Raw genomic sequence first — 14,985 nt, 5'->3', positions numbered from 1 at the left:
GTTTCCCTGCCTTTCTGTCAGTTCTGCTTTTTCCCATTCACTGATGTGCCAGAGAGAGCGCAGCTCACTGACTGATGCAAGTAGAGCTCTCTTTGTCTCTTGAGAAGAAACTAGGCTTTCTTTTGGCTCTGTCTGATAGCTTAAAGACAATATTGGAAGCAATTTATGCACAGCACTTCCATGCTACTGAGCAATAAAGCTGTTACTGTTATGATAAAGCAGAATTTTTGGTGAAAATTTGAATGAAGTCCAGTAATATGAGTAACCAGCTGAAGAAAGTGTGTAGAAGTAATTCTAGGGTTTTAAACCCATCAAAATGCAAATAGAATGAGCAGCGTCAAGAGTAATTAAATAGCCCAAGAAAATCAAGTCACATTAGGGGGTTTTGAGCAATTATGGTAAATTGAAAGTGAGTAGTGCTTCTTGGGGAATGGGGATTTTCAGGGCCAGCAGACCAGGTGCATTGCTGGAGCTGAGTGCTAACTTGATATTTAGGAAAATCCTTTAGTAATTTGGGCTGATACATCTGTTAATACACAGTAGTTGGTGTGGATGCAAGTGTGGGACTGAGGTTAAGACCTGGCCACACTTTCTTCTGCATGCTGACCAAGTGTAACTCTTGGGTTTGAAATCATTTGAGAAGAGCAGGCACCCTTGTTGAGAAGACCATTAGGAGACCTTTGGTATAACTTTAAGGAATATTTTGTAGATGCAGCGGTAAGGAGCCATCTGTAGGATTTTGTGGGTTCCAGAAGTCAGCTGCCTTTGTAGCTATGTTTTTGAACTATGTAAGTGGTAGCATGGAATTTACTGTTCCCACAATACGTGGCAGAAATCTTCCCAGTTGTCATAGCTAAATTCATTGCTAAATGTAACTCAGTACCCAAGAAGTATCTTGCATTGCTTATGCTAATTTCTGCTGTAGACTGGTTGTATTTATGCATGTGCTCTGTATTGAGGCTGAAAAGACCTTGGTTAAATAAAAAGTTGCTTTATTATTGTGATAAGAGAGCGTTTTCTGGGCAGCCAGCCTCCAGCTGCTCTCAATTACTTGTTCTAGTGAAAGAATCATGTTCATATTGTTTAAACCATAAAACAAATCATAATGATAGCCGGTAACAAGTAACAGAAACATTCTGCAGTGCAAGTTGAACTGCCTTGTTTGAAATATGAATTCATTTTGCCTGTCCCTGTGATAATGCTTCTGTGAATCCTGTACCGATGGGCATGGCGATCACGAGTGTAGGAAATGTGGTTGTAAAACAGAGCATCCCCCTTTGAGCCAGTGTTTCTTCCCTGCCTGCATTTTCTGCATTTTCTTCCTCCTATTTCCTCCCACCCCAGATTCTCACACATACGCAGTACCTGCAGTGCCTTTGAAGGCATCATCTTGTGATCATTTGAAGTCACAAGGCAGTAAGTATCTCAAGTGCTCCTGCTGAGCACAGGAAGTGTGAGGAGTTTGGGCTCTGGCTCGTGCTTTAAGGCGTTGGTGGCCCTGACAGCATTTGTTTCCCGTCTCATGGCTGTGTGTGACCCAGGACAGTGAAGGTCACTCGCTGCCATTCCCCCTTCACCCTGCACCCCTGCTCTTTGTGATCACACAGACTTGTGGTGTGCTTGCTACCGACTTCATTGGTGGCTCAGGTGTGAGCTCTCACTTTTTCTCTGTTTGTCTGCCACAGGGGAGTGGGTAGATGGTTAAGAGGGGTAACTTTATACACCCTTGCAGCAAGAGTTGTCCACCACAGGTCACACCTCTGAGACAAGCATCGTGTCAGACGTGGCTGATGGTGCAGCCGTGCTGCAGACCAGCCCCAGGCAGTGCTGCTGCTGAGGCACACGGTGTGGCAATGTGACTCTTGGTGCTGGCTCAGCACAAAGGAGCCACATCTCCTGCAGCACCATTCTATAAAATGTTGCTTTCTGAATCCCCTGGCAGTATGCTGGGAGTGGAGAAACCTATTGTGTCCTGTTCCTGGATATCTGAAGTTGAAATACATCAGTCTAATACAAATGAAGATTATACAATTCTAAGTTTATATGGCTCAAAATTCTGCAAAGAGCATTCATGGTGACAGTTGAGTGTGTGATTCCTGGACCCCCATAGCCTTTTAGCAGGAACCTGGCAACATCTTCCTGCTTTGGCTTTTGGCTACATGATGCTGTCAACTTAGTCACCTTGAATCATTTCTCTAAAACAGCTCTGGGCTGTTAAGGGAGGAGGGCACCTAGTGTGTGCCTGCCAGCTGGGAAATAAGAAATATCTCAGTGTGGGAAGGTCACAGAATTAAGGCTTTTAGAGAACAGTGGAGAAGTGCTAAGGTCTTCATGTTCTGTTGCTGCCCTGTAACAGAAGCCAAATGAGTATTTGCTCATGGAAATTTACTCATTGTCCTGCTTGTATCAGTAAATAGCGTTTCTATCAGCTTCTTGTGACTGATTAGGGTCTGCTTTTGCAAATGGAAATTATGTAACCATAAATCTAAGTTACGCTTTTAATAAAATGCCATTTTCTGAACAAATTAAACAATGTGATGATGTCAGTGGTGCTTGCCTTTGCAGACAGGGCATTGCCTGTAGGGGTTTCTGTTGAATTTCAGTACTGGTAACTTCTGGAAATACAGGAGTCTGTGTGTATATATGTGCATGGGTAAGTATAGGTATGTTTAGTTATTTGTTTGTACCTCTTTTCATGAAAAGCTGAGAAAAGCTAAGGCTGTGCAACTAGTGAAGGGATGCAATTGCACTTTTATCTCTGCTTCTTCCCACCCTTAAGGAATGCCAGCCAAAATGTGAATGTTACTTTGAAATTTGTGGAATGGCTGGAATAACCGAAGTGTGACTCCTGCTCAGAGCTGTCGTGGGCGTGGATGTGGAAATAAGCATAGCACTTCAGTAACAAGATCAGTTCTTGTCCTTTGCTATACTTCTATATTGGTTGGAGTTGAGTTTCTTCCTCTGCAAGAAGCTTATCTAGCGATGGTTGGAACATGCCTTTTAGGGGAGTAGGAAAATGTGATTGGGAAGGGGGGAGTTTATTCCAAGCTTGAAGACAAATGTCTTTTAGCATGCCTCTTGCAAGGTCTTGGGAGATCATATCACCTCTTTGCCTCAGAATAGAGAGATTTGGTTTTTTCCTATTACGCAGTAAGTTGGAAGATGCATGAACTCGTCATAGCAACCCTGAAAATAAGCCTGAAACTAAAAGCAAACCAGCTCCCTAACACTTTTCTTTTAGAGATGAGATATTCTGAGAGGTTTCCTTGAAGCTGCTTAAAAAGTGCTCCAAAGCTTTCTGAAGTTGACATTTCTATCACTTCACACTCCAAGAGGAATGCTTCCAACAAGTGACATTTCCCCCCAGTTTCATTTGTTACACAGCTAATGATGTCCCTGTGTCTGCAGGATTGTTTCCTGTGATAAAGCTGTAGGCTCCTGCCTCTTTCATTCTTGTGACATAGGTGAGATGAAAGATAACAGACAACAATGTGAGGAAGAGTATCTAGGAAAGTGTAACCAACCACTGGGGTCATAAAGGAAAGAGTATCTTTGTTGCCAGGGGTGATGCTAGGTGTCTAAATCAAAACTAAGACAACTTTTTCCTCTGTGAAAGTCAAATGTGCAATTTGTGCTTGTCCCCTAAGTGGACAGAGTTATAAAGTACATTTGAATCCAGCCTAATATAGGCTGTGTGATGTATTTTAGAGGTAGTATTCTGTAGAAAGGGATTCCACATACTTCAAATTGTGTGCTTCATCTTGGAGGGACCCCAAAATGTTGGGAAGTCCAGTGTGTAAGGTGCTCAGTGGACCAGCTGACAACGTCTTGCACCTGTACATTTTTGAGCAAGCTGCAGCAGCATGAAATTCAGTGTAGGCCTGTCTACCTCTCTTTAAAAGCAGGTTTGCTGCACTCCTTACTTAGGATTTTGGAAACCCTGAAATAGCCAAGATAAAGCTCTGCGCTGCAGTCAGACAGACAAGATTTGTCCAATTTGTTCAACTCTCCTGGTGCTGTAGCACTGAGAGGTTGAATCCTTTGAAATTCTGAGGCCATAGGGAAAACTCCATGTGCCTGAGTGTTCAAGTGCCTGCTTCTGAGCTCTTTGCATTGAAGTAAACTGCAGCTTTCACTGTCTGGTCATGTTTCATCCTTCCCTGGCAATATCTTTCTTTAACTTCATAAGTCTTCTCACAAAACCAGGAACTTTATGCTAAGAAGCAAACCCAAAGAATATTTTTCCTTTTATAGCTGAGCAATAGACTGATATGGCAATATATTTCAAAATCTTCAAAAGAGCAGCTGTTTTACACCACTTATGTTTGTGAATCATGGGCAGTTTGTGTTGATTGCAGTGCCTAAGGCACTAACTTTTGCTGATGCATCTATCTAGTGTATAGTGCTGTTGCAACCTGAGGTTAACATATAAATCTTAAGCAGTGTTTATTTTGTTTTTGAAAAAAAATCAGTAAGTGAAAAGGCAGTGCTGCCTTGGGATTTTTCCCCCATCCCATGTCCCAAACAAGAAACTGTATTTCAAAAATGTTTGAAGTGAAAATGGCACTAATTTAGCAGAAGCTGGCAGCCATCTAAACATCACAAGCAACAGAGGAGAAAAGCGATAGGGAGCAAACTTGTAACTACAGGCCAGGGATGGGGCCCACAATTGCAATGTCATGTTCTGTGAGGTGTTTTCCCCTGATGTAGAGCTCAAAAGCAAGAATTGATTTCTCCATGGTACAGAGCTTCTTGTTAGATGGCTGGCCTAACAAATACTTAAAAGTCTTTTTTACATGAAGATTGACTATTAATTTATGTGAAGAAAGGCTTTGCTTTGTAGTGTAAAGATCCTGTAAAGCTGTTCATGTGCCATCTGCTGAGTGGATTTGGACTAGTAGAGTTGATGTTCATTAAATCTACTTGATAATGGACATTAGAACTGTGAAAAGGATAGAAACAGTAACATTAACTTGTATGAGCCTCTGAGACGGAAGAGAACAGGACATGTTTTATTTCATTGGAGGATATTAAGGCAGGATGAAAATCACAAGCATTTCCATGTTGGCTTTTACCTCAAACTGCAGGAGTTTCTCAAATGAAAATTGTTCTACACAGTCTAATAACTGCATTCTAACCTAAGGGACCTATGTATGAAAGAGAAATTATCTCCCTGGTGCTGTGAAGCTTAATTAATTTTTTGAAGGTTATTTAGGGATCTTTTTGATGAAATCCCACATGTGATAAAATACTATCTTATTTTTTTCCTTGGTTTTGCATGCAAAACCTGTTCATTATTTTGGGTCTTCAAACATCAGATTTGGCTCACAGCTTTGTTTCGTGCTGAGAGCAGAAATTAGGCTACAAATTAAGGACTACTTTAATGACAATTATATCCAGATATCCTGAAGTTTTATAGATAACTATGTTCTCCCATCCCCAACAGAGGATAATTAAGAACTTTTTATATTTCTTGTCCAAGGAAATAGATGTTTATGAATGAATGTGTGCAAAGGTGTTTACTTAAGATATGAGGAGCCAAAGATAAAGCTAAATCTAAAGTAATTTTAGTATTTTTTAAGTTAAACAAACATACTTTGCAAGCTTATTTTACCTCTGACTTTTAAAATAACTTTTATCTTCTCCTTGCATTGTTGAAAGCATTTTAACTGGAGAAATAACACATTGGTAAAATTTTAAGCAAAAACACTCACAGGATTTGCTTTAAAAATAATTTGGCTTCTGAAGCATGCAGTGGAGTTTCAGGCAGAAACATGGGAGCAGGCTGTGCAAGTATGCATAACTAATGTGAAATTAAGCTGTTCTTTAGGATTGACCTCCTTGAGTTTGAAGGCAACATTTTTCTATCCCAAATGGTAATTTCTTCCTCCTTTAGATGGAAGGAATCGGAACCTTTTCCATTAACTTTGCAGAGGCTTCTGCGTACAGAGGGTGGATATTTAATGGAAAGGTGTGAGGGCAAGAAAGAAGGAAAAAACTCTAAAACATGTCTGAACAAAAAGGGATCATCTACACACGGAGGTATCATGTCATTATGCCTCTTGCTGGCCATGAAAAGAGGCACAGGTGCATAATGCAGTTATAGACCCTTTCCCTGTAGGTATCTACAGGTGAGTGACGAATGCCACCTCTGTAACAAGCTGCCCTTCAGAAGGAAGTCCGCAATGCACACTCAAGCCCTGCAGATGTAACAATCTAGTGTGCATCTGGAAGAAACTCTTTTGAATTGTTGCACAGGTTAATGACAGTAGAAATGTCAGAGCTGGGAGAGGGGAAGAAATATGTAATAAGCTAAACTGCAGGAGGCACGGTGTGCCCTGTTAGGATTTTGCTCATGCTGCTGACCAGAAGCTTTAAGATGGAGTCAGGAAGGATCCTTTCCTAAGTGAGTTTCAGTAATTCAGTGTCCAAGGAAGAAATCCAGCAAGGGAAGTGATATGAACACAGCAACCAAAAAGTCCAGCAGCTCTCTGTTCAGCATCATCCTTGAACTGATAAACTGAGTGTGAAGGTTTTGGAAAAGCCTGAGGGCAGGAAGATGTACTAGTCAGGCAGTGTACAAGGTAGATTTGAACAATGGAATTTGCTGTTGGCGTAAAAGGAGATGAGGAGGTAGAGAGATTTTAACTATGTATGAAGAATTCAGGTCAGGGGGGAAAAAGGCAAAAAATAGTATGTGACAGGAAGAGAGAAGTGGGGGGGGAAGAAAACTTAAGGAAGAAGGTTGAGAGTAACAGTTTCACAGGAAAAGTAAGAACTTTTAATTTTGTTTTCTGCTTTCCAGTGGTACGCCTGTTGGCCTGGCTGTTGACTCAGAAAAATGAGTTAGATGCATATAGGAAGGGGAATGTGCATAAATTCTGTCTAATTATTGTCTGTGGAGTGTGCTTGCTTCATTAGCCCAGGGAACTGCATCCCTTCAGCTCTTCCAGTAACTTGCCAAGCATCAAGGCTGGCAGGAGGAATATTGACTCCTGTTTTACCCCAGTGTTGGGTGGGGAAACTCTCCTAACACCTAAAGTATGCTTTGGAACAGGTCAACAACCTTGTATATCTCACTTTTAGCCAATTATTTCATTATGTACAAATTTACCTAACTTTTTTTTTTTTTCTTTTCCAGTTACCATTTCTTCAACTGTCGAAAAAGGTAATTTTTTTAAGTTTTTATGAAGATGTGAATCGCTGCTTTGCATGCAAGTCCTAAGGGACATAGAGTTTAAATGTACTCCTTTATGTGTGAGCTCTGTGTAGTGAGTAGATTAGTGCTAAGAAACAAGGTAAATATTGTACAGTTGAGTCTGTTTTGTTTCTAATACCACAAACTTGGGATGATGACAAGATCTGTGACTAATGCAAGTAATGCAACTATGATTTAAGTTTGTGTTTATTTTTAAATGGGTACCTACCAAGAACAGAAAAAGGAGAAGAGAGAAGGAACTGCAGCACATACACAATTCCATTTTCTATTTAGGCCTGTGACCTGAGAGACTTCTGGAAGAGGGTGAATTGTTGTTGTACTACTTAATATTTTCCAAACAGCTTACCAAATTCCTCAGAACTCCATTCTTAAGGAGTAGTTAGAATTGTGCAAAACACAACCATTTCAAAAGTGGCTACACATTATAATTTTAAATTTCCAGGTCAAGTGTTTGAGGCCATGTTTTGAGAAATTTTAATCTTCATATTGGCTTTAGCAAGTGCATGCCACAGTGGGTAGTAGTACACACTGACAGAGATAAAAACTAACAAAAAAAATTCTAGTATATTGTTGCTGGCATATTTGGGAGTTCATTATGGTTTATAGGGAAACATGAGTGGTAGATTAAGCACAGATTTGCACTTCAACTATCCACAGAAGGCTGTTTCAGACTGGTAAAATCTCATCTCTTAAAAATTTTGCAAAAGAGCACAAGACTAGAAGCTAATCTATCAGTTTTCTTCCTGGTGAATGTTTACCAGAACACTGTAAAAAGAAGGAATCTTGATGGAATTTGTTGTTTAATTTCTAATGAAGAGTTGAAAGAATAGGAAAATCTTCAAAATAAACTGTAAGCCGTTCAAGTTGTGAACTTGAACACAAATCCTTGTGTTACACTGGATTTTTTCATCCCATTTTACAGCTGGGCTTTACCTTGACTTCACAAAATTCTGCAAGGTGCTGCTGTACTTGCTGTTGACCTGTAGATGAATAAACTTTCCTTTCTAATTTCTTCCTGAAAGTCAAGATTCATGTATCAGTTAAGGAAGTCTGGCAGAGCAATGTTTGTGTTGCATAGTCAGATCACTATCCCAAATGCAGTTCCTATCAAACTGGATCAGGTTCTTCTAAACCTACCAGAGAAGGAAAATGCAAGATTAATTAATGAGAGTGATACTATCACTGGAACCTGTTAGGCTCTTAATAGCTGTCACCTGCATGCTGCTTGCACCTCCCATTCTGAATCATGTCATAGGCATTCTGTATGCATGAATTTATCAACCATGAGAGTTGATTTGAAAATGACATGTGAAGTCTTCTTTGATTTGAGAAGAAAGGTGGCTTAAGTTTTCTAAAGTTCTTATAAGCCAACTCATGATAACGAGGAATCACCATCAGAGGAGTTGAAAGAACAAAATACCAGGAACATTGCTATGTAATTCAATAATGTGCATCTTAGCAAGTGTATTTTGCTCCGTGTTTCAGTGTAATACGTACTGCAGTAAAAGGATTTGAATATAATAGCAACTTTTGATTTAATTAGTGGTGGTTCCTTCACCCTGTTAAGGCTCATTTTTGCTTTGTAATTTTATATTCTTGCCTAGTTTTATATCCATTAGGATAGAGGAATAAAGTCAACTCTGAATCTCTGTTAACAATGTAATATACCACTGTTATATATTATTGCCTCTCTGCCATCTGACCCTGTCTTGAAAGTAGTATTAAGAATGATTCAGAAAAGAATGTTAAGGGCAAATCTTAGGAGAGCTTAGCATATTTTAAGAAGATTCTGAGAGCATGTCTTAAGACATTGTCTTCTTGAGGCCATAAATTTGTCATAGTATGCATCAGTGCCTTTAAAGAGAACTGACTTCACTAGGTCACAGCATGGCACCGAGAATCCTGGGTTGCCTTAGTCTAGCCAGTTCCTTGTGACTCTCAATCTGGATAAACTGGCAGATACTGGGGTTGGGGGTTTTTGTTATATTTTCCATCTAGCTTGTAATTACAAGAAAATGAGCTGACTAGGAATAAACCCAGTTTACATTTGTTCTGGAAACAGATGCAAGATGCTTCAGGGAGTAGTCTGTAGAGAGCTGCTGATACCCGAAGTGGTGGGTAGATGGACTGCTAAAGTAAAGCTGTTAAAAATGGCATTTTCCCTCCCTCTCATTTCCTGGGGAGCATTGACAGGACAGTTATGTGTAATCACAGTAGGAAAGGCAGCATGGGAGTAGGAGAAGAAGCAAGAATTTATTTAGAGTGAAGCCACTATGCACTGCCAACTGCAGGGTCTTTCCCTGGTTGGTGCCCATCACTGGCTACTGACTAGTGGCCCTTGGCTTTTAATGATGGTGACAGATTGCAAGAGCTCAGTGACATGAAGAGCACTTTAATAGCTGCCTCTATCTAATAAATACTGGTAGCTCTGGCACAGATCTGTACCCTTGACACAGCCAGCTGTGGTCCCTCTTATTCTGTGGGTTTTGGGGACATGTACAGCCTGTGACAAAGCTTTGAGGTTCTGCTGTTTGACTCATTGTGTGTGCACTAAAAATAATCCTTCAAAAGAATCTGAATTCTGGTGTGATTTTTATGGACAGAGAGAACTGTTTACTGTGTAAGTTAGTTTTGCTGTGCCTTGCCCTTCCCTGTATCTCATTTCCTCTTTCCTTCTATTCAATTTCTCTTGCTCTCTTCTCCACCAAAGTTCTGATCTGTGCCACTGATTCCGCTCCAGTTTTATGTATTTTTTTCCTCTCTTCCAAACCATTTGCTCATTCTTTAGTTGCTTAATCACACTGTGTTTGAATGTAGAGTATGTTTTTCATAACAGACACTTCTAATAATGCAGTGCCTACTACAGTAATACACAAGTTCTTTCCTATCAAGTGACTGATTTAGGATGGCTTTAGAAAAGGGTTTTGTTTCTGGCATTTTCAATCAGCTCCACAGCTGAAAATTTGCCAAGTCTGCCTCTGAGGTTGGACGAATCAGAGGCAAAGGTAAAAAGAATAATTCTCTAACAAAAGCTCAAATGCAATTTGTTTGTTTTCATTGCAATAAACAGTGAAAATCCTGAAAGACGATAAATTAAAGCCATGTCTTCTGTCACTGTGCACAAACATTTTCTGAGCTGTTGGAGGTTCCCAAAGTTTTGAGCCTTTTTTGCTATCCATCAAGTATATCATACACCCTCTTAAAGGAGTCCATCTGTACAGAAAAGTAGGTCAAATTTCCTACTTTACTGCAACTGAAGATAATATAAATATTTAATATGACTTCTCTAAGACTTGCTGTTCTGGCACAACTGATCTGTTTCCTCTTGACAAGTGATAAAAGAAACCATTAGAGGAAACAAGATTGGAAGGAGCTTCCTGGGTCATAAGGTCTGCATTTCTGGTCTTTAGACAGTGATATCATGCATACTCATTAGAAAATTTATTGAGCTGCCTCCTAAACCCAGCTACATTTTATTGCCACTGTGTGTAATAGGACTTTTCCAGCTTGTATTTCTCAGATGATTTGAAAGATAGTAAGAAAATCTTTAACTCACATCTGGCATGACTGGAGTGCAGTACTCTCCAAACCCTTTTTGGGGATTTCAACTGTCATTCATGACCAGTGCCTTCTGTAATGGCACAGTACTGTGCTGTTTCTGTTAGAAGTAGAAATTAAATTGAATTCCGTAGGTCAGTAAGCAATGAATTACTTTCTGATAATCTAGAACAGAATTACAGCATCATCTTTATCCAGAAAGGTTAGTCACTTACATGACAGAAGTGAGGCTGTGTTCATTTCTGGGGTTTGGGGGTTTTTTGTTTGTTTTTTGTTTGGGGGAGGGATGTGGTTTTGTTTTGTGGGGCCATTTTTTTTTGTGGTGAATTTTGTTTGGTTGGTTTTTGGGGGGTGGGTTTTGTCGATTTGTTTTCTCCTTCAAAATCTACTTTGGAAAGTTCAGCAAGGTCCTGCACATGAGTCAGGACAATCCCAAGCACAAGTACAGGCTGGGCAGAGACTGGATTGAGAAGCAATCCAATCTGGGGAGAAAGACATGGAGGTGTTAGTTGATGAGAAGCCCTACATGGCTCAGCAGCATGAGCTCACAGCCCTGAAAGTCAGTGGTGTCCTGGGCTGCATCCAAAGCAGAGTGGGCAGCAGGGCCAGGGAGGGGATTCTGCCCCTCTGCTCTGCTCAGAGCCCACTGCAGGGCTGCATCAGCTCTGGGGCACCAGCACAGGGAGGACAGGGACCTGCTGGAGTTGGTACAGAGGAGGCTACAAAGATGATCAGAGGAATGAAGCATCTGTCCAGCTGCAGACAGGGAGCTGGGGCTTAATATCCTGGAGAAGTCTCCAGGGAGACCTAATAGCACCTTCCAGTACCTGCAGGGGGGACTACAGGAGTCCTGAGGAGAGACTTGTAACAGGGACATGGAATGATAGGACAAGGGGAGAATGATTTCAAACTGAAGAGGGCAGGTATAAATTAGGTATTAGAAAGAAGTTCTTTATTGTGGCAGCAGCAAAGGTTGCCCAGAGAAGTTGTGGATGCTCCATCCCTGGAAGCATTCAAGGTCACTTTGAATGATAAAATCTATAATAAGAACATTATTTCCTTGAGGAAGAGCAGCTGTAACATTTGGGGAGTGAGGGTGGGTGTTTATTTAATTTTTTTTTTTTAAGTGAACAGTCCTAGTTCACTTAGTTGGTAGTTGCTTAGCCCTCCTCAAAGATCAAGGGTGGGTTTTTTTTTTGTTGTTCTTTTCAGCTATATTCACCGAATTCTGATTTGTATTTTATTGCAGTTGTCTACCTTGTAGTTTTTCATCTGTCATTTGTCATGTTTGTATGGTCCTATGGGAAGACAATTTTCACATCTCCTGCAACCCCCTCTAATGAGGTAAGTATAATGTTATGAAAATGTCAATGCCTTTTTTATAAATAGCTGAACTGTTTTCAGTGATGAAATTTGTTTGCAGTATTGCATGATTCACCTTTGCCTTCTCATTGTCTAAAATAGAACAGCATGACAGTGTATCATGAATGAAAATGATCAAGTTAATCTTAAAATACCATATGTTTTGTGTAATGACATTTCCTTATACAAAATGTGTGTTTAAATCATCACAAGTTTGGCAGTCTTGTACAGTGCTATGCTATGAAGTGGCTTGCTTGAAACTTGGAATTTTTAAAAATGATAAATGAAGTACAGTGACACCATTTTTATGTTTCCTTTTTAGCAGTTTTAACTGTTGTTTGAATAAAAAAGGGTAGTAATGCAGTGTATACTTATGACCTGGAGGACTGAACCCACTTATTAGTCAAGGGTTAAGGTTTAGAAACACTGAGATGTGACTACCTAAAGAAGCTTTATATAATAGCGAAAGAATGCAGGATGAAGTTTTGTTTTGAAAAAGAACTGTATTAATTCCAATAAGCCTGAGATGGATTACCTTGTTTTCCATTTTCTCTAATGTGTGTGTATGTAAGGATTAAATACAGACATTGAATTTAAAATATTGCACTTCTCTTCCTTGTTTTTACAAAGCTTTTAAACTGTCTAAACTGAGGTGTTGGTTGCTCTGTGCGGGTTGAATTTTTATTCTGTTTTCAGCAAGACTGACATTCAGTGCTAATATCAACCTTAAACATTCTTGAGACAAGTTATTCCCATGTTTTGAAGAAAAGGAAACACTGCTCTGTAGTGCTTAATTATAGCTTAGAGATCTGTATGTTAAAGCTGTAGAATGTGAAGTGTAAAAAGCTAAACACTATTCTGCTGTTTAGCTAAGCAAAAAGTCTAAATGCAGCTGTTGAAGATGGAGCACAAGCTGTTGGTCTGGAGTAGAAATCCTGTGAGGAGCAGCTGAGGGAGCTGGGGGTGTTCAGCCTGGAGAAAAGGAGGCTTGGGGGGACCTTCCTGCTCTCTGTAACTATCTGAAAGGAGAGTGTAGCCAGGTGGGGTCAGCCTCTCCTGCCAGGTAACAAGTGACAGGACAAGAGGAAATGGACTCAAATTGCACCAGGGGAGATCTAGATCAGATATTAGGAAGAATTTCTTCACTGAAAGGCTTGTTGTCACAATCACTGGAACAGACTGCCCAGAGAAGTGGTTGTATCCGCATCCCTGGAGGTTTTAAAACATTTATAGATGTGGCATTTGGGGATGTGGTTTAGTGGTGGACTTGGCAGTGCTGGGTTTATGGCTGGGCTTGATGACCTTAGATGTTTTCCAACCTACATGAGTCTATGAATTGGTAAACCTAAAAATTCAAAGGGTCTTGTATTCAGGGTAATTTGGTTTTGCTTTTTCTGCAGTGGTTTTGCAGGAAAATGGTTGAGTTAAGCAGGTTAACTAGTTAGAACATAGTTGAAATGATGTTATTCTAAGTTTTATAAAGCTATATGAACTAGAGCTCCTTTTAATGCTAATGCCTAGTAACTTTTACTGTCTTCTTGAATTCTTCATTAATAGCAAACTTATTCTGACAATACTTTTCCTGTAGTTACAGTGATGATGTAGCAGGCTTTTTGTATTCAGCAAGCAAAAGGGATGGCTTGGGCATATGGCATGTAATGAATTTTTTGTATATTAACTGTGGAGAGAGATCAGATTTAATAAAATTTTCTTATACAGTTAGGTTTAAATGAAAAAGGACAAAATCCTCAAAAAACCTATCCCACCAGGACAACAGAAAACTTTTTAAAAAAATTTTAAAAAGCAAAAAATCAACCAAATTTAAAGCCCAACACCACCTTTTCTGTTTCTGGGCAAATCCCTTCTGTTCATGTACTAGTGAGTAATTTATGCTGTTTATCCTTAAAAACAACCATGACTTCAGTATGTCTCCATTGTGTGAGAGTGTAAATGTATATAGTTTTAATCATTCAAATTGGCTATTCTTACAAAACAAATAGCATCCTGTGATCTTACTATTGAACTAAAAAAAAGATTCTGCAGCTGCTGTTGTCTTAGTGTAATCCCTGTGAATTTGTCCTAAGAAAGAACAATCAGCATTATACAAGATCCAGAAGGAGGAAGGAAACAAAGGGATTCTTTCTGTTTTCAATAAGAACTGCTGGAACCTCATTGGGAATTCTGTTTGCTGTGTGGTAACAGACAACTTTGGATGCCTTTGAACATATCCTGCTATTGTCCTGAGAGACTGTGGTCTCATAGCCCTATTAAGTTCTGAAATTAGAAGAGAAATGCAGCTTTTTGGAAAACCAAAATCCTATCCAGGATTTTTAGAGTAATACAATGATGTTACATGGACAAATTTAAAAAGCTTTAAATCTTTTTATTGTTTTCCTTTTCTGTGCACTAATGGTTTGCCTTGAAATGTCATCTAGAGGGGGTGCTCATGTTTCCTGCAACCTCTGCTTGATTGCAGGTCACGGATACCTGGGTCACCTAGCAGCCTCACAAGGGTGGTAGGGATTAAGGTGTATCGCACTACTGTTTGCTGGAATGATGCTTCACATCTGCCTTAAACTTTTGATGTGAGCGTCTCCAGTTTTCATGCTTGAATAAATATCGATCTGAGTGGTTAAATTTAAATAATTAGGTCAAACTCTTAGTGATGGCTGAAATGTTAAACTTTAATTTCACCCTTCACATAGATTAGTTCTAGTGTCTGGTTATTTAAAAGGGTATTATTTAGACATGTTCCATGTTTCACCCTCGAAGGGTGTGTAGGCGCAATAACTGGGATGGTGCTACATGTGACAGGAGGCTTAACTAGATTCTGTGAGCTGTGAGGC

General features: G+C 39.8%; 1 protein-coding gene across 2 annotated transcripts in view; it reads left to right on the top strand.

Moving 5' to 3' along the window:
- The window catches only part of ZDHHC20 (zinc finger DHHC-type palmitoyltransferase 20), a 49,125-nt gene that overhangs the window by 10,670 nt on the left and 23,470 nt on the right, over window positions 1-14,985 (top strand). For both annotated transcript variants that reach the window (XM_063149026.1, XM_063149025.1), the window contains exons 2-3: window positions 7,142-7,168; window positions 12,027-12,121. In XM_063149026.1, the coding sequence (XP_063005096.1) occupies window positions 7,142-7,168; window positions 12,027-12,121 (122 nt within the window). The remainder of the gene's footprint in view (window positions 1-7,141; window positions 7,169-12,026; window positions 12,122-14,985) is intronic.

The sequence above is a fragment of the Melospiza melodia genome, chromosome 2 (assembly GCF_035770615.1).
Source record: "Melospiza melodia melodia isolate bMelMel2 chromosome 2, bMelMel2.pri, whole genome shotgun sequence".
Lineage (NCBI taxonomy): Eukaryota > Metazoa > Chordata > Aves > Passeriformes > Passerellidae > Melospiza > Melospiza melodia.
Note: the sequence above shows the minus strand (reverse complement) of the source record. Positions and strands in the feature narration are given on the sequence as shown.